A 27758-nucleotide genomic window follows, 5' to 3' on the forward strand; every position below is an offset into this window, starting at 1 on the left:
CCAATCACATATTCGGAGTCTACCCTATGCACCACTTGGCCATTTCAGTTCCATTATTTACAAGCTATTTACAGACCATATCAAGCATGATTGTTTTTATGTACAGAGAAGTTACATGCACTAGCACCTTATCCTTATGCTCAAGCAGGCACTACGAAGCCAAACTACTTGGGACGAACATTGACCAGGTTGGGAAGTGCACTCAGCTGCAGTTTCTTGATCTCGTTTGCGGTTACTTTGCATGATTCCAGGGACAGGGATTGCAAGTTCGTCATCCGCTTCAGATGCTGCAGTCCAGCATTGGTGACCCGTGAGCTTGAAACGTTTAGTGAAACCAAAGCTGTCAATCCTGTATCAAGCAGAAAATAGCTAGTAAGACGACCCATAATTCCATAGCCAGCAAAGTTTATATTCATATAGTTGAATAAGTCTAGACAATGCAACTCTTGGCACAAGAAATGCACAAATTTGCATTAATACAATTAATAATTACACACTGGTAGAACGAGCCATGAAGGTACCAAGAACATACCTGAGATGGATTCGAGCGCCTTGTCCGTCAGGTTGCAATTCTGGGATAGGTTCAGCAATGTCAAACAAGTAAGCTCTTTGATATTCTTTGCCCCAGCATCAGTTATACCTCCTCCACACACTTCAAGAGATTGAAGGTTTTTGAAGTCTGCGTAAAGAAGTCATGGCATTAAATATGACTGCATTTATTGACATTCAAGACACTTCTAAGAGGCTAGAAACCGCTAAACAAGTACAAAGCAAATATTAGCTTAAGTTTTACACCCAATGGGCAGTTACCGTCTCACAGCCATGTTTATTACAGGCAATTCAAAACAGCAGAGATGTGAGCTGCATAACAAAGACAATCCCCACAGGTAGCAACAGAGATGCCCACTGAAAGGCAAACGTACATGGTATTTCTTTTGTGTATCAGCCTCACCACAATTTCGGGGTTGAATGAGAAAGCTGAATGGTTAGGTCGCACTAACATAACCGAAGGGTCTTGGGTTTGAATTCATGGGCCAGCTTGACTATCAAAAGAAATAATCATCCACAATTTCTCCCAGCAGATTCAAGAAACTTCAATAGTTTCTGCAGCAAGTCTCAGATACCCTGACTCAAATGTGCATCAAAAGTTCCATGTCTGTATTTACTGCAAAATCCATTGATAAACAAGTGCAGTTTTACACTATCATACTTCGATAGCTACAATCCACTCGTATCTGAATCATCATCCACTCTGGACAAAAGACAACACTTATGTTTCCATTATATCCAAATTAATTATACGAACCCAACATCAGAAGACCATCACTTCAAAGAATGATGGCAAATACCCAGAAATCAGACTTTGAGAAAATAAAATTGCCAAGAAGGTAAGAAAGATCAGAAAGCAATGATGTAGATGCAGTAAGCAAAGAGGCAAACAAGATATGAAGTATTTGGAAGTGCGCTTCTCAAACTACAATTCAAAATGGGAAGATCTGATAAGTGAAAAATAAAAATGATGAACTGATTGTCAAACTAGGAAGCGGAAGCGGGAAACGATAGGGGCAGCGGAAGTGAGAAGCGATGCATTTTAAAATGCATAGGAAGCGAGAAGCAAGAAATAAAAAAAGTAATATAAGAATTGAATGGGAATAGAAATGGAACGCATATAAAAACTAAAATAAAACTGACTATTCTTAAATTTCATGATTTTTTAGTGTAAGAATTGAATTTTTAACAAAATCTAAAAATGATGACTGCCAATTTAGAGAAAGAACATGGAAGTGAGTGACAAGCGTGAGCAAACGCAAAAAAACATGAAAAGTAGAGCAAGAAAACATATAAGAAGAATACCCATCAAGTTTCGGAAGCGAGAAGTATTGCACTTCCGAAGCGAGTTTGGGAAGTGGGCTTCCCACCTATCTAAGAAGCTTCCGGTAACACTGATCTGAAGTGCACTTCCCAAACAACGTTGGTGCTTAAGTAACCCGGGCCGTGTCGATATTTTATGCAGTATCCCATTTAATAGAAAGGAAGAAGAATTCAAAGGAAAGAGATGGAACTGAACGCTTCTAAAGTCCATGAATTTCAAATGACAAAGCCTCCCTGTAGATCCATAATAATGCACAGCCTTGATGTTTCTTCCCTTGCCGTAAGCTGATACCAACCAAGCCTTGGGAACCAGTGCCATGCAGATCTCTTCCACATTTGGTCTCTCGAACAGGTCCAACTATTACCAATTTTCACATTTCAAATCACAACATATTTCATGTTTACAGTTTGCATATGCTACTTATCGTCATACAAGTTCCAAACTCATGTTCAACACCCTTAGCAAGCAAAAAGATGTAATAACAGTTTTTACATGGATGGAATGAAAGACTTCCAACCAGGACTAACAAATATGGCCAAACCCATGTACGAATGTAAAACAAAGATTATATACCTATATAGACATACATATATGTGCATGCATGTGATGAAAAAATGTTACTTCCAATGGATATCAGCATGCAAAGTCTATTGACAGATGCAGGTATTTTTCATTCAAGCACACATTTCATGCATTTGTATAGCAGATAGCTTCTCACGATAGGGCACATGACCAAAATAGAAACTAAAATATTTCTAAAACAAAGAATCTTCACCAACATCGAAGACAGTTTGTTCCAAAGTCTGTGATGCGAGCACCAAAAAGATCCAGATGTGTCAACCCTGTAAGACCTGAATCAGAAAATACAGTGAAAATAGTTTCCATAACTTCGCATATTTGTGCAACATCCATCATGAAACCAGCAGCTTTTATCTACTACATTTATGTATGTTTTGCACTTTGAAAAGGAAGTAGCATGAAACGAAAGTTCTTGACAAGTGGCAACCGAAACCAGAATACAAAAGAAGGGTTCATGAGTTGACATTTATAAGGCAAAGCACGCAAGTTTATAGAAAAAGTTTTGACATTATAGAAGCTTAACCGTGAAACTTTCCCATAAAAATTGTATTCAAATGGGTTTACAAAACAAAAAAACAAATATAATATAATGAACTGCAGATCTCTGATAGAAAGAGGATTATCACAGAATCACAACATGCTTCTTCAGCATATAAAGACTTTCCAAACCTAATGACCATATTGTAATCACACGTGTGATGGAGGCAAAAAAGTGCACGACAAACATGTGAGAGAGAGAGATAGGAGGCAAATTTAGAACGTGCATGCAATTTGTGGAACTTTACACATGTAACAAGAAGCATGAACAAAGGAATCCAGATACATGTCTTACTTGTCAGTGATGCAAGCCCTGTATCGGTTATCTGTCGGGTATCCAGATTGAGTGATTTAAGTGATGTCAATCCAGAGAGCCTTCTCATACCGCTATCAGTGATTAGAGTAAACGAAAGATTCACACTCTCTAATTTACCCAAACCTGCAACTCAGAAGGCCAATGAAAACATTAATCAATTGCACTAATGTACTTCAAACAAGCTGTTCACAATTAATAGGTGAAGACATTTTAATGGCAATTTTTGAAAAAATTAACTCATGCTTTGACACGTCACACACCACACCAACTTACCATGATTTCATATATTTGATCATATCTAATTTCTTGGAGTCGATAACAGAGGAAAAGAAGAAACAATAAGGGGTGCACCTAAACGAAAACCCCAGGCGAGAACATTGTAATGGCACTTTTCATAAAAGGACCAACCCATTTGACATACCACAACAACTACCTGGGATTGATTTTGTATATTGATCATCGCAAATTTCTTTTTTTACAATAACAAGACAAAGAAACAAAAAACTGACTAGAGAAGACCTAACCAAAAGTTCTAGGGGAATTTAGCTACCATGCATCTAAAACTTTATTAGTGCAATAATAAATTTAAGAATGTTTTAGAGCATATCGAGGAGATAAGATGTCTCTATTACAAAAGAATGACAGGAATTGATTAGTGATGGAAGGAAGCCTTGTCCCAAGATTGCAAAAACTGAATTAAGGGACTTCAATTCATGCAAGTTTATAGAGTAACATGTTTCTTATGTATTAACAAGTATTAAGGAGTAGCTATGCCTCTCCTTAAGAGAAATAGTGGTCCATTTCTATTATATCTCCAACCAAGCCATAACAAGCCAATAACACCATACAGATATCATGCATAGCTCCCAACATATATATCCCCTATTCAACTATTCACTGTAAAGTTCACTACATTTTAACATTCTTGAACGAATCTTCTTCTCCTTTGGCCATGCCAATGTAAAGAGCTAAGAAAGGGACAATGAGTGAATTCAACCATGTGGAAGCAAACAAAGCAACAACCCACAAGATAGCATCCTTGTTGCAAGTTGACAAGAGTAAGCGTATAAGAAAGGAAATAAAAACTCAAGGTGTGGGCTCCTTCGTATGAATGGCCTTCTTGGGTAGATGAGGTGCCAACGTCTCCCCAAAGCTAACAAGACTAGAGTGAATAAGGGGCCCCACCTAGTCCCCTTCCAAAATAAGCCTAACATCTGATAAGATTGTTCCTTGTCGAAATTCGGTGGATTGCTCTGGAAGTTTGCTTTTGCTCCAACACACATAAAGCTTCATACTCTCAAAGAAGAGACAGAAAATTGCAGCCCACCTTTTCCTGTTGCCTACTGATGGAGATGCTCACCACGGCGAAGGAGATCCAAACAGCTGTATTTTATCTTAAGAATTCTCACCAGCAATTTATCACTGTCTCATGATATGAACCATCATTCTTGATTAACATAGCATAATTAATCAATTCAACTATATTGTTCCATCTTAAAAGAACACTATTTAGCCATGGACAGCATATTCCCTGTCTCAACTGTCAAAAAAGAAATATGTATGATCATGGAACCTGCATGTCCATGTCCATCAACCAGAAGAACCAACAAAAAAACCTACACACAATTTTGCAATATCTTTCATCCTGAAATATGAACACAGTGACCAGGAAACACCAAGATACCGAACTAATGAAAAGCAAAAGTTGAAGAGAGAAGGCAAACCAGAGAGATGACGAAGTCCGTTGCTTCCAACATCAGTGTCAGACAGCTCCAAGCATCGCAATTTTGACATTCCTGCTTTGCCAAAACAAAATCAGATAGCCATAGAAGAGCACACACGCACATACACACACAGGGTTTTCCAATAAAAACCTTCCAAATAAGTCATCCCTTCATCGCCAATTTTACATGAATCTAGGTTCAAGCTCTCCAAATTTGTAAAACCTGTACCAGCAATTATTCAAAATGAAACAGGCTAGCCAAATAATGAACGCTATTATTCAAATGCAGTAAACAATCTCATCAAATGAAACAAATTAAAAACATCTCAATCAGCTGAACATGCACACGTATGTAAACAATGCAGCATAAGTACAACACAAAGTTTCTCAGATCAAATGTGATAGCCAGACCAGTACAGTTTCATTATCTGAACCAAGAGGTCATAGGTTCAAAAGTCAAAACCGACCAAGAGTTATCCCCAGCCTGTCTATCAAAAATAAAAAAATGAGCAAGTTCTCAAAAGTATCAAATTCCATGGAAAATGAAGTAGCAAAATAAAAAGACCATAAAAAATGTTGCTTTACAAAAAACATTGATATAACTAAAGCTTGTATATGAATTTTGGAACATGATGAGAGAGAGAGAGAGACCGTTACCTAGACAATATTACCAGACAGCTTTGTGCAACTAACACTCGGTGACACTAACATCAATGCTTCTGGGCACCCTAGGTTTTAGTTCACAAATCATTCAAAGGTTCTTTTCTTGAATTACAAGATATGTCACAAGGACATGGGATATGCCATCTCTGGGTACTTTTTCATTAAGAATAGTACAGAAGTGGACATCACACAAGGGTAAGTTGGAATATCCCTGTGAAATAGATTATAAGCCGCTTGGTGATTTTGTATAGGCCATATCTTCATGGTTTTGTATGCATCATCAAAGAAAGAATGATAGAATAAAGTACTAACGTTAGCCTCATACACTAAATCACTAATATGAGTCCCTCTAATCACTAATTTGAGTACCTCTATCTTTGCAGTTCACCCTCTATTTTGTTGTTTGATATTCACATATGCCTTACCCACTATTTGTGGTTAGAAGTTCAAACACGTCAAGTCTTTTTTTTTTGTCTGCATGGACACACAAAGGAGTAAAGATAAGTTTGAACACTTGTTTACATTTGCATGTCTGTGTATCTAATTTTAAAACTCAGCATGTCCAAGACTCCATACTCATCACTGACACCCATATTGTCCAGATAGCCCTATGTGTGTGTGTGTACATGTAGTTGGAGATTGTTCATCATACAAGACCTATAATTTCGTTCTGTCCTAATTCCACAATGTTGTCATGTATGTGCAAAATAGTACATGCAACTTTTATGCCAAAGGAAACTTCCACTCTACGATAGCTATCTCTTTCACTTGGCACACTTGAACATCCCTTTTTATTATCCTGTACACATGATTTAATGGTGCTCAACATTTTTCATGTATCCATCTTGTCACATGGAAATGCAAAGGCCAACAATACTAAACCCTTTTTTCCTGATAACTGAAATAATTGGTAGGGCCTGTAACATTTGGGAACCACACTCCTCAATATTTCAGGCATTTCTGTGGGAAATTTTTATATGGTTTACTACTTGTAACATTGCCACAGTGACATAATCTATCACCCAAATTATGGGAGTTCAATTTTGGGCCTTTTTTGCCTTTTTATTCTAGGTTTTATTCTTACAGAATATGGTACTCTCCATGCATTCTCAACTCCTTTTTCTCTTCACAAAATAAATAGTATCTACAGCTATTTCCCCCTCCTGATTATGTCGCACTGCCAAGAAAACCATAATAGCTGGTATTTGTCATGATAATATCAGAAGGCATCTCAGAAAGGTTTAAGAACAAGTTGTTTTTATCCATAAAATCTTAGAAGATTGAAAGAATTGAAATTTTGAAAGTGTACAATAAAATTTATAATGCAATATCACAATATTGTGATAGAATCACAAGAAATTCAAACAGTTGAATTGTTTCATTTCAACCTCTAAATTGGCAGCCTGTAAAATCAGGAGAAGGAAGTGAATATTCCATCGACCAATGAAAAACAAAATGGCACATAAAAAGGACGAAGTCAATCCCTCCACTGCAATGATGGACAGAGATCCAGCATTAACACATCAAATATATCCATGCTTTTATGTGTTATAAATATGATAAGAGAGGGAGGGGAGTGGCTCCCAACATCCATCAGACAAAATTACTGCACAACAAATAACTATGCCAGAAACTAGTGTGTCCTCTACTTCAAACAAGAGTCGTCAGCTAATCTCATGGCAATAAGGATTAATATGAAACTTCTTGATGAAGACCTTGGTCAATATGAAACTTCCCAATGAAGATTACAAGACAATTTCAGGAGACGGTTCATCTTTGCAGGAAAAACAAATTATGCTTTGTGATTGACTCATTGAATTCGGAATTAAATAGCACGTGAAATGTGAAATGGCAGATAGAAGCCCAAAGAGGTAGTAGCAAATAACTTCCTTGGAAAGAAAACAAAGGGAATAAATTTGCTGATAAGCAAATTTTCTAGGCCCTATAAAAAATAGAAATTCTAGGCCATGATCCATATTGAATAGCACCAAAAGTAAAAGCACCATGTCCAACTAAGCTACAGAATTTGGCAGAAACAAAGACTTGACTAGAACAAAAACTTTCAAGAAACCACAAGTAATTAGCAAATTAAATGCAAGGTTCAAACTTGCCAGCTCCAAACACATCCTCTAATGATAAACATAATCACAATGGTAGAAAATTTTAAAAAATAATAGTCAGATAGCAGATTAAAGACCAAATAAAAAATTGATTGGAACTAGTTACACAGCAGATTAAAGAGCAAACAAAGAGATTAATTAGAAAAAAGTTTACCTTTTAGATGTTTCAAACATGCATCCGTGATATTATTAAAGCCTATATTCAACACTTTCAGATTCACAAGTCCTGCAGCACAGAAGAATGTCACCTCCAACGACAAAACATAATATACTTAGTTTGTTTGCTTTTTTATAACCAAAATATTTACTTAAGGAAATGACAGATCTTATTGCATCATACAGTCCATTAATCAGGTGCACGGAGTATCTAACTAAATAGCATAGGGAAAAGGAACAAAGTTATCTTAGCAACTTTGTCATGAATCATCAAGCATTGCCTCCACAATAGCACAAAATTTATTCATTAAGGTATCAAATAGGTAGGGTTGTCAATGAATTGGAAATTATCCAATATCCAACCCAATTTGAATCCGTTTAGTGGCATTTGGTAAGCCAAAACCATATCCAATTATAATCAGAAGCGCATATGGTTTTGGTTTTTTGCTACCAAATCCGACAAATATCTGAATTTGATGGATATCCGAATCCATTTACATGTGAAAAAGCGGATCTGGTATGAGGCTATGAGCTTTACACCATCTGAAATAGAATCCGTTTAGCCAACATCCGATTAGTCGAATGTGGTATTGACACCCAAACCGAATCCGAATCATTTACATCCCTACAAATAGGTAAGATCAAAAGACAGTAATTGACATGCAGGAAGCGAAAATTGGGCACTTTGAGAAAAGCAGGAAAAAAGCACATAATTCACATTATGCAACAAAAACAAGAAACACTTAAAAGCTGCATTGAACTGATATAGCATGGTAGTTTGAAAATAGCAGTTCTGCCAAGTATGTACCTTCCTATTTAGGAACTAATATTCATGATCGTGCATCATGCATAAATGGCAGAGCATTGTAGAAGTAGTTATGTTTTCCATTTGTGACTAAGTTCTCGTTTTTCTAAGTTTTCATTACCATTTCCATCAACTTTATGCACTCAAGCACCATCTATACAATATGTACTCATGCATACAAGTGGGCAGCATCTAGACAAACGCTACAACATGTACAAGACCATACTTAGGCATCTATTCAATATGTTTCAATTTATAGGTATCCATGTTTAGGCAACTGTTAACTCCTTCCAATCAAAAACTTCTCTTCCTGAGAAATTAGAAGCTTCATAATCCACAAGAACTGAACATAAAAAAAGAAATGAAAATAGATATCTTATTCGGTGTGCCTCACCTGCAAACTTATCACAACCAGCATCTGATAGATTGCATCTTTGAACATTCAAATTTGATAGCTTGGCAAGTCCTATTCATCAGCAAACACCAAAAGCAATACTGTATCACTTTTTGTCGCAAATATTCACAAGAACACAAGATTGTTAATGACTAAGAAGAAGTCAATCCTAACAAGAAAAAGAACAAAACAAAAGTTAATGCTATCAACTTTTCAGCGGTAATAGCAATAATACTAGGAAAATAGTGTATATAAAACAGGAATTGTATAAACCAAAAACTTTGTTCAGATATCCACAAAGAAAATTAGAATTGGTCAAATTACTTTTTGGTCCTTCACAAATGAATTTTTTTGCATCACTGCCAACCAGATGCCATGATCACACAGGAAATATTTACAACAAAAGAAGCTGATTACAAAAAAAAAATTGTTGTTTCTTGCAACACGAAGTCTTTAAATACTCATGATCACAATCCTACACAAACAATATAGCACCTAAAGGACTCATCCAATGAACAGTTAAACAGGGGCACACAATTATTTTTTTTAATATAGCACCTAAAGGACTCATCCAATGAACAGTTGAACAGGGGCACACAATTAATTTTCTAGAAGAATATTGCATTGTGTTATCCAGAATATATGAAAAGGGAAGAGTAAAACCTGAAATTGTCTCCAAGGATGCTGTAGTTATTGGACATCCTTCCATGTTTAACAATGAAAGCTTGTGCATACCTGTCATTAGGATAAACTGTTATCAATTTAAAACCATAGCAAAAGAAAACGTGCACATAAAATACACGTAGAAGTCCCATTTGAAAATTTGAACCATAAATAATAACAGTTAAAATTAGTTACTCGAATGAAAGTCAAGTTAATCAGAATTCCACAACATGAAAGTATAAACATTCCAATAGACTCAGCCTACAGGGGTCCAAACCCATGTTTTTAACAAAATACTTTAGCCAGCTTAGTGGATTTTATTGACTTGGAATGAGTAAATTGTTCAGTATTATTCTTTAGACCAAGCAAACTGATAGTTTAACAGCTTCACCCTGATCGCACAGTGAAGTTATATCATGTAACGCCCCAAAATCCCGAACTTGTAACTTTTTAGGAAAAAATTGAAAGCTTTGTAATCAATCTTTTTTCAGAGTTTAAAATGGCAATTCATCGAAAAATGATGTTTGAAATAACAAGTCAACAGACTTAGGGCGCATTACAGGCGAACTTTCCTTTACACAATAGATTTGTATCTCCGTATAAGCATTGAAAACCACATGAAAGTTTTTGATAATTTAAAGTTTATACAAAATAGGAATTTCCAAAGGAAACCCTTATGCAAAATTACAAAACGTGCTCAGGAACGAAACACCAGAGAAAGAGTGGGATCTTGATATCATCGCGCTATCATGTCATCGCTTGTCGTACCGACCTAATCATCACTTTTACCTCATGAAACAGGTCAAACTTATAAAAATCTGGTAGGTGCATAAATATCAAAGTTTAAAACAAGACTAACATATACATTATTTCTTTCGTGATGTGTGATGTGCAGTTCAAAATAAGCAAAATGAGCATGATAATCTTGTTTCGATAATTATCTCTCCTTAGGGTATGCACAGAAAAAATGTAAAAACAATTGAGACTGCCTGGGGGTTTGTTATTTCATGTATTTTAATACCCCAGACAACTAGCTAAGTCCACTCTTAAAAGGACAGCCAATGACCAAGAGAAAACTCCAAGAGGCCACTTGTTCAAGGTGATGCATTCATACTTCTGCACAAGTCATTGGGACATACCACGTAGAATAATTTTTGATAGCCCAGTCTCCTAACATCGATGACCGAGGACACCAGGTTCAATAGATACTCGAGAAGCGTAGTTGTTAACAACTTGTCCATCAAAGTTTTTGTACCATCACATCCTCTCCCTTGACGGAACCAAAGAGACGAATGGGTATGTCAAGTTATATTTTAACTAACAACCCATTCTAAATGCTCTTGTCTTTCAAACCAACTCGAGCATCTTGTCTGTGAAGGCGATCTTCACCATTTATTTAATTTTCTTTTTATCATTGTACATCTGCACGTTACAAGGTTATCATAAACCTCTCATCCAATCATCGTAGTACTAACATGTCGTGCATGTCTTATAGTACCGTTACGATGAGAGGGATATCGGTTTCTCAGAAAGAAACCCCAACATCACTTAGAAATTTCAAAGTCTCATGCTTTAGGCTAGGAATATCTGAGTCATTTCAGATACCAAAATGAAGGACCGAATGTACGTACCACTTAGGGCTATGTAGTTGAAGCCTTTCTGTTACGCAGGGTTGAGGAAAAGACTTAGTTGCGAATACGCAAATGCCAAATATTTGTTTTTGCTTTTCGAAACAACGAATAATACGAGCTTTGAAATCTCGCATGGGAAATCCTTTTTTTTCTAAGGACTTTGTGAGTATGCACAAATCTGCGTCTTTAAATGCAAGCGTAATACAAAGTAGGCAAGAGTACGCAGAACTGCGTACTTTACAAAGTTATATATATGTATATATAATACATGTCTCTACGTTTTACAGTGCGGCGGCAAAGTAAATGACATAAAACAAGACTCGATGTGTGAAACCACACATCGAGCTAAATAAACTGTGTAAGCAATACACGATGTACGAAACCGTACATTGGCCAAATAAATTGCGTAAGCAGTGCCCAAACCGTACATCGGCCAAATAAATTGCGTAAGAAGTATCCTGTGCACATAACAGCGCGGCGGCAAAGTAAATGACATAATTTTAAATGAACAAGAATACGCAAAACTGCGTCCTTGAGTTAAAAGTATATATATAATACGTATTTAGTTAGAAGTATTCTGTCATTTGCTTTCTTATGCAACTTTTCCCTACCTCGGAGATGGTCGAACCCACTAACGATTCTGAATGTAGGTTTTTAAATACTTGTACCTTGGTAAGTGTGTCTCGTTCGTTGCACCGATATGGTGCGCTAAAGGATATTTTAACGTGCTGCAAAAAAGAACGATGCAACAAACTTAATTTAATGAAGTACGCAATGTTTGTGTCGCGCGGGTCGAACCCGAACTTAGTTTGAGCCAAGTTCATTTGGAATAATGTCCCAAGCTTGGCTCGGTTTGGGGGGAAAATCGAGATGAACTCAATAAAGATGAGCCAAATCAAGCTCGATTTTGAGAAAATCGAGCTTTGACTCGGTTTATGTGGAACGCAATTCGCGACTAAATGGGCTTAGTCAAACCGAGTCAGAAACAGAACCAGAACCAAAAGGGAAGGGGGCCAGATGATCGAGCCAGGTTGGTCTCAACAAACACAAGGGCCGAACCCAGGGCCTTCGATCAAGCCAAGCTCGGCGTAATCGAGTCAAGCTCGGTAAGATCTAAGGGTCTAACCGAGCTAGAGGGTTGAGCCGGCTCGGATATCAAACCGAGTTGGGCTCAATCTCTCCGAAAATAGGCCAAGCCCGGGCCCAACTTGAGATCTTGGGTGTGCCCCCGACTCTAGCAGGCTCAACTGAGTCGAGATCGACCCAGCCCACCCGAGATGGCGGCCAAAAAGAGCAAGGGGGCTCAACATAGTCTAGCCTGACCCAACCAACTATAAACCCAATAGGGCTCGACCGTATCGAGCCCGAACAAGTGCACAAAGGGACCATGTTGAAGGCAAGGAGCGAGTTGGGCTCGATATTGACCGAGCTCAACTCAATCGGGCCTACAGCCCATAGCTGAGCAGACCATAGCCGAGCCAAGCTCGGTTCCGCTGCCCAAGATCGAAAGAAGTCGAGTCAGGCTCAGTTAGAACCCAACCAAGCCAGGCTCGGTTCCTGGGCAAGAGGGGAACCGAGTGCCGCCCACGCCCGGTCGTACTCATAACTGCATCAGGTCTCCAAGGTGAACAACCTTTGATGGTGTGAGAGAGAGGACGAAACCCAAGCCTGGCTCGGGTTCAAGATGATCGGCCACCTCCGTTAAGGTGGCCAGAAAAAATCCTAAAATCAAGAGGGAAGGGCTCTGCCCTCCCCCACCCTCAACTAAGCCACTACCGACGACAATGGCCAGCAATGGCAGCTCCTTGTTGTCATTGCAGTGGCTGCCATGGGCAGCCACCGAAAAACAGAGAGAGAACTCACCTATGGAGGTGGGCGTCCGACATGAAAAGGGGCTCCGACGTGAACAGGAGAGAGGGAGATTCGTAGAGGGAGAAGACGAGGGACAAGAGGGGGGGATTCTGGGAGGGGGAGGCGTCGGGTTGTGCCGGCGAGAGGGTCGACGAAGGTTCAAGGGATTCGGGATTCTCCAATGAGACTCGGAAGGACTTGGGGTTAGCAATGTAGGGTCTCATGTTTCTTAAAAAAGAAAACCCCTTGAAGGGGGTTTTAAAAGAACACGGGAAGGGGGAGTGTTGACCCGGATCCAGGTTGGATCTAGTCGGATCCAACCTGGATCCAAAATATTTTTTTATTTCACGAGTCTTACATTCTACCCCTCTTAAAAGAATTTCATCCTCGAAAGTTCCTTCAAAAGTTATTTGTAAATATCGTAGTCTAAGTTAATTGAGGTTAATGAGGATGCATAACGTGTGTGCGTGAACCCAAACATATAAGTTCTTAAAGTGATCAAGACAACTCACAATGAGTTCCTGAAAAAAGTTTTGGGCTAATAATTTGGTTAAACAAAATTTATATGTGATTTCATTAATAAACTTTTGCCTGGCAAAATTAGTACTGAATCACAAAAAGTCTTAACGTACGACTATTGGAGTTTCTATTCGCTATTCTCTACTTGTTTGGTCATGGTGGCATAGACACTACCAGACATTTCTCTGTGTGGTTGTTGCTAAGGTTGTTGTTGTTGTTGCAGACCTTCAACTGAGGTTCATTTGTGTCAATCTGTCGCTTTCTTCGACATTTTCGAATGTAATATCACATCTTCCCGTAGTATAAACAGTCCCCAATGTCTTGAGGGCACGGTTGTCCAGGATGAACATAGTTGCACTTTAGGCATAGCTGATTTGGATGTTGTTGTTGCTTGATTCCTCTATCTTGATTTTGCTTCTTAAATGGAGATATCTACATTTTGCCATCAGCAAGTTGTCATTTGTTGCCTCCACCATTCCCAACAGACTTTTTGTCTTGTCCACCCTTAACTCGCTCTCAATCATAGTTTAAAAGGGTGGCTGTCGCAACTGCTGCAGAAAAGGTTGAGGGCACACTGGTCAAGACACGATGATGGAGTCCTTCCTTCAGTCCCCGAACGAAATTTTCAGCCCGCTCATGATCATCTTCGAATAGGCTGGGGCAGTATTGTTCCAAGTTTTGAAACTTTGTGGTGTAATCCACCAGACTCGAGATACCTTGGTATAACTCTAAAAAATTTGTCTTCTTATTTTGCGCACGAGGGAAAAAATAGTTTGCCAGAAAGGCACTGCGGAAAGCTTTCCATGGAACAACTGTCATTCTCAGGAAATTGATATCCCAAGTCGCGTCTCACCATTTTCGGGCATTATCCTTAAACCGATAAGTACCAAAAATCGTCTTCTTTTCCTCAGGTACCAACAGTACCTGAAAAGCTCACTCGGTCTCCTCAACCCAGTTTTCGGTGAACTTCGGATCGGCCTTTCCAACGAATGTCAGAGGATCTAGTTTCAAAAAAAATTTGTAAGTAATTATGCCTTGATGATGGTTCGCCTCAGTAGTTGCAACTTGATCCCTCTGAGAATGAACTTGACTTTGAATTGCGTTGGCCAGGGCACTAAGGGAGTATGACGAATCTCCGTTGTTCAAACCATTCGTCAGGCGATTCGCCATTCGTACTTCGCGTCATCCTTTATTTGCACCAAAGGGAGTGTAAGTGGAGAATTGAAATAATCGTAGAAAACAAGACAACATTTATATATACTACGAAGCATTTTACAAAAACTCAACATTGTTGGTTGATTTTACAGAACGTTAAAACCTACTGCTTAACACTACTCCTAGCAATACTCATGCGCCTCGCCTTGCGTGGAGGAGAGGGAGGTAAGGTCAAAGTGATAGGTATATCAGGAGAACCTATTACGGAGGAAGCTTCGTCCTCAAGGCCTTGCGCGGTCAGTTGTCGCTTATCGTGACCCATGTTTCAAATGGCACTCTCTCATAGAATGGCCCATCTCACCGCAAAAGATACAAGACTAACAGGAAGAGAGAGAGAGATAGCCTGTGGAGGCCGGCGTTCGGCGTGAAAAGGGGCTCCGACTTGAACAGGAGAGAGGGAGATTCGTAGAGGGAGAAGACGGGGGACGAGAGGGGGGGAATTCCGACAGGGGATCGAGAGGGGGAGGCATCGGGTTGCACCGACGTGAGGAGGGGCTCTAACGAGAGGGTCGGTGAAGGTTTGAGGGGTTCGGGGTTCTCCAGTGAGAGTCGGGAGGACTTGGGGTTAGCAAGGAAGGGTCTCATGTTTCTTAAAAAAGAAAACCTCCCTAAAGGGGGTTTTAAAAGATCACGGAGGGTGGGTGGGTGTTGACCCGGATCTGGTCGGATCCAAAACATTTTTTTTATTTCACGAGTCTTACATATCAACTTGGCACTGGATGCTCAAAGAAAAAATAAAAATAAAACCATATAAAATTTTAAAAAAGACAAACAACTTAAGACCAGAGTTACTAGAAGCTTCTTAGGTAGGTGGGAAGCTCGCTTCCCAAAAACTCGCTTCGGAAGCGCGATACTCCTCGCTTCCGAAACTTGATGGGGAGCTTGATTCCCCCACGCTTCTTCAATGCTTCTCATACACATGGTCTATGCATACTATATATTTTTCTCACGTTTCTTTTCATCTTTTTCATGTATTTTCTTTCATGCTTTCACTCACTTTCCATGTACTTTATTTAAATTGGTAACCATCATTGTTAGATTTTAACAAAAAATTTAACTCTTTTACAAAAAAATCATGAAATATAAGAATGATCAATTTTATTTTAGTTTTTATTTGTTTCTTGTTTGATTTCATATTGCTTCATTTTTTATTCATATTTTGCTTTTAAATTGAAACTTCGCTTCCCGCTTCGTATAAATTTTAAAATGCCTCGTTTCTCGCTTCTCGCTTCCGCTTCCCGTATCGTTTCCTGCTTTCGCTTCCTGGTTTGGCAACCTTGCTTAAGACACATAGAATCCACGTAGAGTTAATGAATTTTAAAGAAGGATTTTTCATAGAAATGGATAAGATAAAAGCAAAATGCAAGAGCAAAGATGAGGTATTAAAACAGATCAAGATCCTTCAAAAAAACATGATCAACCTTACATTTGAAGGGAAGGGAAAAAGACCGGAATATAACCACATTACTTCTCTGCTTTCATATTTGATATACAGCAGATAAACACGTTACCACTTACTTCCAAACCATCAGTGTCATCTCACATGAATGCATCTATGGGACGCAGGATACAGAAGTTCTAGTTGAGTTCTCATTGTGAATATAATATATGAGAATGTGGCAAAGAAGTAGAAAATTGAAGTATCTACGAGGCATAGTCCAACTATGCCTCTGTAAAGACAATGAAGAACCTGTAACTTTTTATCATCAAAGAACCAAGGATAATTGTTTCAGACCCTTACACTTTTATAGAACTTCAGTGCCATCAAATTAGAACAGAATGCAGGACACGAAAATGACTGCTAAACTGTCCTTCCCCTTTTTGTGAGATTATCAAATTCTGTCGCTTATCTTACTCTAGTAGGCATTTATTGGGTTAAATAAAAAACAAATAAATCCCTACTCACACAAAGCCTAGTAAAAAGACTTTTAACAAGCAAGACATAAAAAGCAAAAGCTATATAAACAGAAGCTGATGAATATAGCAGCAAGAGAGAATGAAATGTGAAAGAACCTTTCAAAAAGATGACACCATCATCAGAAACTTTACTGCAGGCTAGTTGTAACTCTCTTAAGTTTGTCAATCCTGTCCCACACCAAATAAAGATATATCATGAAATAAAGTCAATAAGCAAAAAGCACGTGTTAGAAGCTAAGGAATTACACTCCACATGAAAACTAATAAAGAACTAAAATCTGCAAGTTGGTGTACTTTGTCTTTATCTGGTTGAAATTAACTACAAAGGCCTCCATGTGGAATGAGATAAACAAACCAGTCCAGATGATAATAAGGATTAAGGACATTCTACTTCTACATTATTAACAAGCAAAGCCTCAAAACATTGCATGATGTGCTAAAAACATGTTCAAGGCAGTTCAAATAAATATGGACGCACACACACACACAGACATGTGCAGACACATGCATACACATCACAGACGCGCACACGCATGAATGCATGTGCACACGTGCACAAGTGCACACATGCACACACAGATAGATAGACAGATGTAGATATATTTATGTATGTATTCTACCATAGGCATCCAAGTTTCTTGCACTGACAAGAAGAAGCCTTCAAATTCTTTTCTGACTAGCTGACAGTCAATTCTTTTCATTACAGTTTACACCAGAGTTACCGGAAGCTTCTTAGGTAGGTGCGAAGCTCGCTTCCCGGAAACTCGCTTCGGAAGCGCGATACTCCTCGCTTCCGAAACTTGATGGGAAGCTTGATTCCCCCACGCTTCTTCAATGCTTCTCATACACATGGTCTATGCATACTATATATTTTTCTCACGTTTCTTTTCATCTCGGGAAAATATATTAGTTAAAAGAGGTCGGGGTAGGCCTAGGAAGACATGGATGGAGGTGATAAGAAAGGACATGAATGCTTTGAACCTCACCGAGGACATGGCGTTGGATAGAAATGATTGGAGGAAAAGGATTCATGTGGAAGACCCAAAATGAATTTCTTTTTTGGTTCATATCGCTGACCCCAATTGTTTTGGGATGAAGGCGTAGTTGTTGTTGTTGTTGTTGTTGTTGTTGTTCTTTTCATCTTTTTCATGTATTTTCTTTCACGCTTTCACTCACTTTCCATGTACTTTATTTAAATTGGTAACCATCATTGTTAGATTTTAACAAAAAATTTAACTCTTTTACAAAAAAATCATGAAATATAAGAATGATCAATTTTATTTTAGTTTTTATTTGTTTCTTGTTTGATTCCATATTGCTTCATTTTTTATTCATATTTTGCTTTTAAATTGAAACTTCGCTTCCCGCTTCGTATAAATTTTAAAATGCCTCGCTTCTCGCTTCCGCTTCCCGTATCGTTTCCCGCTTCCGCTTCCTAGTTTGGCAACCTTGGTTTACACACATCTAATCCTTCAGTCCAAAACCAACGAGGAAGCATGTTTAGAAAGAGAAACCCAATCCTAATATGTAAAGTGAAGAAAGGAAACAACCTATATAGTCTGGACTCTAGAATAACAGCTAAATCTATGCAGAAACGCTACAAAAGCATGAACAATCGCAAACAATTAATCCACTCAATAATGCAATGATGCCCCACCAATATATACATTTGAAGAAAAAAAACACTACACAACTCACTAAATAATGGCCGACAAATAAAAGATGAAGGCTGAGACCATCAGCAAAAAATGAAAATTGGAAAAAAAAAAAACACGCTAAGGAAGAAAGTGCACAAGTGTACACGATACAAAACAGTGAAGCTAAACATTCAGGTTGAATAATTTAGAAGTTGTCATCTGGCATTAAAGATTATAATATGTACACTACAAAAACTAGATTTAAATTAAAAAAAATGGTCATTCATAACTAATTTCTATCAGGAATTTGATACACTATAAAAACTAGATTTAAATGAAAAAAAATGGATAACCAGCCATATTAGCAGCTTCCTTACATGTAAAAACACAACCATGCCACAAAGGCCAACCCTAAAAAGAGGAATATCATTAAAGAAAAGGCCAAAAGTAATGTTGTTATGTGTAATCAACATTATATGTGTCAATGCTAATTAAATTGTAAGCAAAATGAAAAGGAAAAGAGATAAATGCCCATAAAAGACAGTCAGCCATCCACTTGAAGGATTTATAGTCAGAACATATCAATTACATAACAGATCCACCACCTTCTGAATGAAAAAAGAAATACAAAATATAAAAGCTACCTGAAAGGGGCTTGACATCAGAATTTGTAATGCAGTTACACCATCCAATATTAAGTGACTCGAGCTTTGTCAGACCTTACAATGCAGAATAGAAAAGAAACATCAAAACCAGAATAACAATGTAAAAAAGAAAAACCTGAATAACTTTATCAAAGCAACCTCAATCACTTCATCATCATCATTTCATTGTGTTATTACTGAATCAATTCTATTATCATTTTGTTCCACCACTGACAGAAATAAAAAGCATTACTTTTAACACAACATAATGGGAATGAGCAATTAAGAAATTTCCTTGAACAAAAGTTTCAAACCCAGAACATTAGTCAACCATTTTTAAGACAAAAAATGGAAGCTTTGTTGATAAGAGATAAAGATCAAAAGAGAGAGGATAGTCTATGGAAGTTCCATCAACAAAAGGTTTTTTACCCTATCTTATTTCATTTTTTAGTATTTACATGAAGGGCACTGGTATTCTGTGTGATTAAGGATTGCAGTCACTTAGATCATGCAACACATGGAGAATGGCAGGTCCAAGTTAAGAGATTCATTATTTTGGACTAACAAAGAACACAGAATGGAGTTGGACAGATTTTCTGCACCATGAATCACCTTGAAAGAATTCAAACAGCTATTAGCAGCTCCAAAGAAGATAGGATACAATTTCCAATGCCTAAGACTAGAGGTTGGGAAAAGTGAAATTGCTGCAGGCCTTAGATTCATGATGCCCAGATCTTAAATAAAAGAGATTCCAATTAGATAAAGGGCAGAAACAGAGACAGATGATGGCAGTAAAATGGCCAGAAGATGGACCAAATGCTACAGACTGGGGAAAAGTATCACTGTATAAGATAAACTATCATTTACAAGAACATAAAGTAGAAAACTACAAGTTGCCTTGGACTTCTAGCGGTCCACGAAAGGGTGGTGACGGGGTAATGTTAGTTATAGAGGCAGAGATTTTCTATGAAGTTGTATGTAAAGTAATCTGTGATATGCAGATAAGGAATCCTTAGGTCCTAAGTCTCCAATCTCCATATGTGTCTTGAAAGAAATCTAAGTATGTTACAAGAGAAGCGAAAGTTTAATAGAGCCATCCAAAAGGAAGGTTGTCACGCATTTAGATTAGTAAATCACTCCTCATAGTGACTCTTGAATTTGTGAAGAGTAGAAGCATGTGGTGTTATCATAGATAATAATAATAATTTTCATCCATCATTAGTTTCTGGTATCGCAACACATAATTATTGAAAAGGTGGTCACAGCATGTGAAAAGGCAAACTCGCTTCTGGGAACTAAAGTGCATATGTCAAAACTGTATCTCGGCTATGTTGCAGAGACACTTTGCTTAGCCTGTCACAGAAACATTTCACTTAGACAGACAATCCAATAATGGTAATGCATGACACAAATATAGATGTCAGATAACACGTCATGGACCCTATCAGACCTATGTTCAACATGGTCAACATTATGCCCATGACTTAATCCATGCTTCTTCTATAATCTAAACACGTATATTGTTATCACCTGATGCTTCTTTTCATAATTTGTTTGAATACTGACATGGTAAGTTTTAATTGTGCAATTGGAACCTGGAGTCTTGACATACATATACAGCATATACGTAAACACATGCAAGCATGCACACACACAGGCAGCAATAAATATGCAGGTATCCACGTATGCACCTAAGTAAACATGCCTCAATGCCATATTTTTAAAACTGTGAGTTTGTATTACTTATCAGGAAGTCATCGGAATTCAGTGGGAAGCGCGCTTCCTGGAAATTCACTTCGGAAGCACAAAACTCGCTTCTGAAACATGATAGGAATCTTACTTTTCCAATGCTTCCCACATCTTTCTTCCCTGTTTCCCTACACGATTCCTATGTGCTTCTCTCACGCTTCTTTTCATGTTTTCCATGTGCTTCCTTTCACGCTTCCCACACACTTCTCATATGCTTTCTTTAAATTGCCAACCATCATTTTTATATTTTGAGAAGAATCTTACACTACGAAATCACAAAATTTAAGAATAGTCATTTTTATTTTAGTTTTTATTCCCTTCTCTGATTAGTATTTTGCTTCCCACTCAATCCCATATCACTTCTTTTTTTATTCCTATTTTTCTTTTAAATTGAATCGTTGTTTCCCGCTTATAAATTTTAAAATATCTCGCTTCCACTTCTCGTTTCTTTTCCTGCTTTTGCTTCCTAGTCTGGTAACCTCGGGTCAAACACTAGGACATCCTATTATGATTGCTCCACACATCATCATGAGAAACAGGGGTTTGATCTTCTGACCAGGATCAATCTTGATCAAAACCCAAAGATCCTAACAGTCATCAGCATCTTCCCCTTCCCCAGTAGCGAGCACGTGCATCACATATTGACTGAAATGGAGTTCAGTGATCTGATGTATGTTTGAGTAAGCCTGTGTCTGGATCACTATCGTGTGTCTGTTGCTTTGTGCTTGTACTTCTGTGAACAGTTTTTAATAATAAGCCAACTCCTTCATATAAGCACATCTTATCATGATACAATTACATCCACAAAGCAATAGTCTCTCTTTGAAAATTTAAATCACTTCATACATATCATTTGCATTACAAGCTAAAATTAACAAAACTATCTAGTAAAATCTGCAAGGTACTTGAAAAACAAGTCATTCCAAGTTCTCTCGAACATTTTACAACTGCAGATTATTTGTACAGAAGCTGCAGCAGACAAATAACATACCTTTGAGGTGCACAAGTCCACCATGAATACCTGGACACCGTTCCAGATCCAGATTTATCAAGTTAATCAATCCAGCAAAGGCAGACATTCCTTGAGCTGTTATGGAACTGCTCTTTTTGAAACTCAAAGTTGTCAAGTTTGAAAGCCCTGAAACACCACCCATGGTCATTAGCAAGCACATTACATGATTCATTCAAAATCCACAGAAAAAAGAACTAAAGGCATACAAATAGGAAATATCAAATGCTGAATATTATCAATCTGCAGTGAAAACATGTGAAAACATCATAAACTTAAACAGTCAAGGAAGTCAACCAAATAGCAGCTAGGACATCTATTTACTTTTTCAGGATTTTAATCGATCAACTAAGAGAATTACAATGTTAACCACCATATTTGACTCAAGTTTGATGGTTACAAGGTGATCGCAAAAAATTACATGAGATTGGTTGCATGCATCCTATTTCTCCATTTCTCTCTATCCATCACAAGACTCAAAGATATACAGATTCTGGACAAGTAGGAGTCATACAGCTGATTAAGCAGAGTCAAAACCTTGTACTATGAGAGGAAACTCATGGAGATATTTGACAAAATGCAGTAATATTGCTTTCCACAGATTTTTCCTGACACTCAATTATTCTAGGAATGTCTACTTTCCAAGAGGTCAGATCAAAGAATTCCAGATTTACTTTCAGACATTTCGGGCAATCAAAGGTTAGAAATTACTCGAATATGCCTTTTGCATAGAAACACATTGGAGAGAGCAAAAAGGTAAAAGTCGTTTGGGAGAAAGAATCTGCCAAGATAGACATCTAGTCCATTGGATTTCCACCCAAAAGACCCACACGGAGCCTAAAATGCAATGCACTATAAAGTAGCTAGCCCCAAAAAAATGACCTCAAACAAAGTCAATTTAGATCAGATATAGAGGACTAAAAAGAATACCTGAAAGAAACCCCAGCCCAGAATCTGATATCCTGTAGCAGTGATTAAAAGTCAGGCTTTGTAGATTTGGACAATCTTTAAGAAGATCAAGCCCAGAATCAGTCACATCTGAGGCAGAAATGTCCACAGACAACAGAGATGGACCCTGAGATGCAATGACACTCATCCAACTGTCTCTCACTCCAGGGTATTCGCCCAGGTAAATGTCCTGCAAAAGAGGAGATAATAGAGAAATCATGCACGGGTAAACGTTGACTGTGGCAATCCAAAGTTCCAAATTTCCAATAATGAAAGAACTGTGTGAGTGGGATACTTACTTGAAGAGCACAATCATGAAAGGCTCCAAGAGACACATCAGTCAGAAGGTGAGAATCAACTAATTCATTGAATATCTGCTGACTTATATCTCTTGGGATCATGGTAAAACTATTGTACTCATTTATATGCTGCACCACAAAAAATAAAATAAAAAGACATTTTAAATATGAAAGTGGAGCTCATCTTTCTTTCTGTTACATATAAGTCAGCAAGCCCAAGTACCTCACATATTTTATGAATGGTCAATTCCATAAGGGTGGGACATTTGCTTCCTTGTGAGACATCCACACCCGATCGAGGAAATGAACTTCCCATCCATTTTGAACTACGACTTTTGCAGTATTTTCCCGGGATAGCTCTTCGAACATCATCTTCACGTACCTGTTGATATCTTTTCCTTGAACAAGCACCCCCCATGGGATTTAACTCTCTCCTAATAACTTTTCAAATAAGTTAGTAAAACACCAATAAAATACCGCAACTATGCCCCATCATGAATCCAATGTGAGAAACAACCACATGCTCCAGCCTCCATCACTCAACACCAGAACAGACAACACCATAACTTATGCACGTTCTTCTTAACTCTGAACACCTAGAATCTTTGTCACGCAGACTTCACGTGACCATCATATGTAACTGGAGAAAGCAAACCATCTAGCAAGGCTCTCTGGAAAACCCCAAAAAACCTGGAAAACAAAAAATTATAATCAATAAGCTTATATTTTGTATATTAATTTCAACTGCACGTGTGGTTCAAAAAAAATTTCAACTGCACGTCCTCAGCAACATAAGCACAAGATGATCACCATACTCCTCGACCTTAGTATGCCCGAGATCAGATCAACAATTTTATTTATTCGTCACCATCTTAATTGGGTTCTTTCGACAAATCTCAGATTCTTTAAGTTCGTGATCATTCATCTCCTTTTAAGTGAGAACCAGTGCTCAAAAATCTTCGCACAAGCCAAAACTAGAAATAACTCAACCCAAATAAGAGAAATTCAGAAGATGATGGAGTATGGGCAAGTGCCTATATTTATTTCAAACACCTATTTGCACAAGAATGAAGTTTACCAAAAGAATTTTAGGATCATGGTCGACATTCTAAGTCAAGTTTTAAACTAATATAACACACAAACAGGCACATCCGCACACAGTTTCCATTTTGTGGATATTGGAATTTCTGTCATTAAACTCCAACATTCTCAATTGGAATAGAACTCCAGTGCAATCAGTTCTCCCTAAATGGTTGTTTCTCCTTAAGTTTAATAAGGAAACGGGAAGAATAAAAGAGAACACGAGAAAAGAAGGGGACAGAGAGGGTGATAAAAATGAATAAACGGACAATAACAATAAACACAAAATCTTTACATATATAGAATTGTCTAAATTTGACAACAAACCACCTCAGGACTCAATATTTACGAAGAAGGGGAAAAAACGAAAGGAAAAGAAAAGGGAAACACAAGCATCGAGCAGAAGACTTTCCAACTCAGTAGTAGCCCAATCGATCGCATTAATCACTCAGTAAATCAACCAAAACTAAACGGTTAGCACTGAATCAGAAAGTTTTAACAATCGTTCTTCACACATCAAACCTCATGGGACACACTACAAACCACGATGGCCCATCTCCGTTGTCCTCACCCAAACAAGAAGAAGTACCCGATTCTCTCTTGAATAAAGATTCATCGGTGAGCACCAAGCCCAATGTTCAATTTGTTACCATCCCGATGAGCTCGGCAGCTCCCCAAAAGTAACAACAGAATAGGGTCCATCCAGAGAGAGAGCAAGTTTTATAAACAAGTATGAATTCTTCACCTACCACACAGATATCTAAACATTGGCCATTTTAATCCCATAATTAATTCCATTCTAAACACATCCGGCACCTTCAGTTAAACCCTTACCAACAGACCTGACCAACCAAAAGAAAACATGCATAGATATTGCTTTAATAAACTGATAAACGTTATTTAAATTAATCATCCAAACCAAAGCAACGATCAGAACCACGACTCCGTATTATCCCTCCAAATCAACTAATTTAAGAACAGGAAGATGATGATGATGATGATTACGATGATCACGACGATTATGATGATGATGAAGGGCTACCGAAGCCCGCAGAAGTGAAATCCAAGAACAAAACCCACCAAAAAAAATGAAAGCGAAAGAAACGAAGAAGAACTCTAAAAGATCAATGAAGCAAACGGTTTCCAGGACTCAATCAAGAAAAGTGAAACCTGAAAAAAAAAGTGAAAAAAAAAAAAGAAGAAAACAAATTTCCATATCAAACGCCGACCAAGTGACCCACCCGCTAAGAAACAACCACTAGACCCCGCCAATCGGAGAAGAAGCAAGTGATCGTCGCGATCGATCGCAAAGTTCCGGCGAAGTCGACTCCCCGGCGGCCACCACTCACCATGGCGGCTACCGAAGAAGAATAAGAAAAAGAGGGATGAAAGAACAATAGACTGCAGACGATGGTGATGATGACGACGATGAACGGAGTGGAGTGTAAGGGTGAAGGAAAGTAGCAGAAAAGGGCGGGGGCCGTGACCAAGCGAGCGGTTCGAGGTTCGCTTCCGAGCCTGTTCCGGAGCTGGATAAGTGGACGCGTGTTAGGTTTGGGTTCGTCACCAGGTTTGGTGGTGGGACCTACTGGTTAAGGGATAAGGAGGGATGAGGGGTGACTTTGGCGGGGGAGAGATGGGTGGGGCCCACGGCGGGAAAGCAGAGCAGATCAGGTGATCTGTCAAATCACTTTACGAAAGTGATTTGACATCTTTACCGTCCATTTCTTCATCTCGCGAACTCACGTCTTTTATGTAATTTGTGGACGGTGAGGATGCCAAATCACTTTCTTTAAAATGATTCGGAAGATCACCTGATCTGCTCTCGCGGGATACGCAAACGTGGCATTCAAGGTTTTTGATGATGAGGCGTCCTAAATTTCATCACCAGTCCGACTTTTTATTTCAAAATTTGTAAACCCAGACCATTTTTCTCACAATCCCAGAAACAACAATTACTTTTGAGTAAATTGACAAAAGCGAACTCACTTTTACCTCAAGATGCGTGACCACGACCTGAATGATTTTTTGGAAAATAAGACAAAAGAATAGGGTTTTTTTACTTTTAATTAATAAAAATGTCTTCAATATCTTAATATATGTTCTTATTGAAATATATATTTTTGCAATATTAAATATATTAAAATAATGGTCATCTTGTGCATGGCTGCACCTATATATATTACAACAAGAATAGGGTTTTCTAATTTTTTTAATTAATAAAAATGTTTTCAATATTTTAATATATGTTCTTATTGAAATATATAATTTTGCAATATTAAAATAATGGTCATCTCGTGCATGGGTGCTTCTATACCAATGTCAGTATCTGGATCGGACTTGTATCGTTTGGCCAACAATTCAAGTGAGGGGGGCGTGGGCTCCACTTGTCTGGTAGGAGCAGCTAGTGCACGTCACCTTGTATTGGGACGTTGCAGGTTCAAAACCCCATGATATAGTGTATAATCTGACTAAACCCAGCTTGCCTTTCAAAAAAAGGAAACTTCATCAGTCTCCATCCATGTGTATTGGATTCTTTGTTGAACTTGAAAACTCACAATATTAAGGGCACAAATTTTATGCTATAAAAAAACAAAATTAAATTTAAATTTTTGAAAATTTTTATCATTTTTTGTAACAAAAGAATTCATGAGTTGACTCTTACGAAAACCTCATATCGCCCTTGTTCGTCAGGATCAGGGAGTACTCTCTGCCAATGTTGTTAAAATCAATTTCTTAAGAAAGAAACTGAATCAAATCCAATCAAATTCAGTTGTTTTTCACCACCAAATGACACGTGTCATTCAAAAATAGAAAAGCTACAAAAATATTTTTAAAAAAATTAATCCCTTTAAAAATATTTTTAAAAAAATGAGTCAAGCTTGAATCAGCCACTTTTGAATCGTTTTGGAGTTGAGTCGATCTGAATCAGTTGTCTGATTCAGACCAATTATGACATTATTGGTCTCAGATTAGGGCTAGAAAACTAGCCAAGCCACTTGTGGCTCGGCTCGGCTCGGCTCGGCTCATATTTGACGTGCAAAGAGCTCGTTCAAACTCATAAAAAATAGGCTCGGCAAACTTAATATGAACAATGTGAAACACTTCAAGTCTATTCTTAAATTTCAACAAAAGGTTAGGACTTTACATGCAATTTTCCCCTCATCAGAAAAATATCTCGATGGGATCAGCTGCCGTTTGACACACGTAATTGTGGTGGATGGTCAAGGACGAAAATGATCATTCATTGACTTTGAGGAGGTCACTTATTTTTTAGAAAATGACCATACCATGATTGAGAATAACATAATTTCACATCATGCCCACGAGATATAATTATATTTCCTGAATACCCACTTGCTCGATTTTTGTTAAATATGAATTTTTTTTTCTTATGATTTTACCTTTTTGTTGGAACATACAAAAGCCG

The 27758-nt window shown here is 37.9% G+C and overlaps 1 protein-coding gene across 3 annotated transcripts; it reads right to left on the reverse strand.

The window, feature by feature from the left end:
- LOC149835355 (uncharacterized) lies at positions 1-25762 on the reverse strand. Of its 3 annotated transcripts, XM_090008423.1 has the most exons (16): positions 25570-25762; positions 23472-23938; positions 23249-23377; positions 22932-23139; positions 21984-22130; positions 19244-19318; positions 17059-17130; positions 9830-9901; positions 9167-9238; positions 7966-8037; positions 5180-5251; positions 5030-5101; positions 3285-3428; positions 2653-2724; positions 533-679; positions 15-349 (listed from the first exon to the last, which is right to left on the reverse strand). In XM_090008423.1, exons 2-16 carry the CDS (start codon positions 23664-23666, stop codon positions 165-167), a joined length of 1734 nt encoding a protein of 577 aa, XP_089864549.1. In that variant the 5' UTR covers positions 23667-23938; positions 25570-25762; the 3' UTR covers positions 15-164. The 3 variants fall into 3 exon arrangements, with proteins under 3 accessions (XP_089864548.1, XP_089864549.1, XP_089864550.1); XM_090008422.1 differs by lacking the exon at positions 25570-25762 and having other exon boundaries at positions 1-349; positions 23472-24597; XM_090008424.1 differs by lacking the exon at positions 2653-2724.
- Between the last annotated feature and the right edge of the window lie 1996 nt (positions 25763-27758).

Source organism: Nuphar pumila, chromosome 6 (genome assembly GCF_984573655.1).
Source record: "Nuphar pumila chromosome 6, dmNupPumi1.hap1.1, whole genome shotgun sequence".
NCBI lineage: Eukaryota > Viridiplantae > Streptophyta > Magnoliopsida > Nymphaeales > Nymphaeaceae > Nuphar > Nuphar pumila.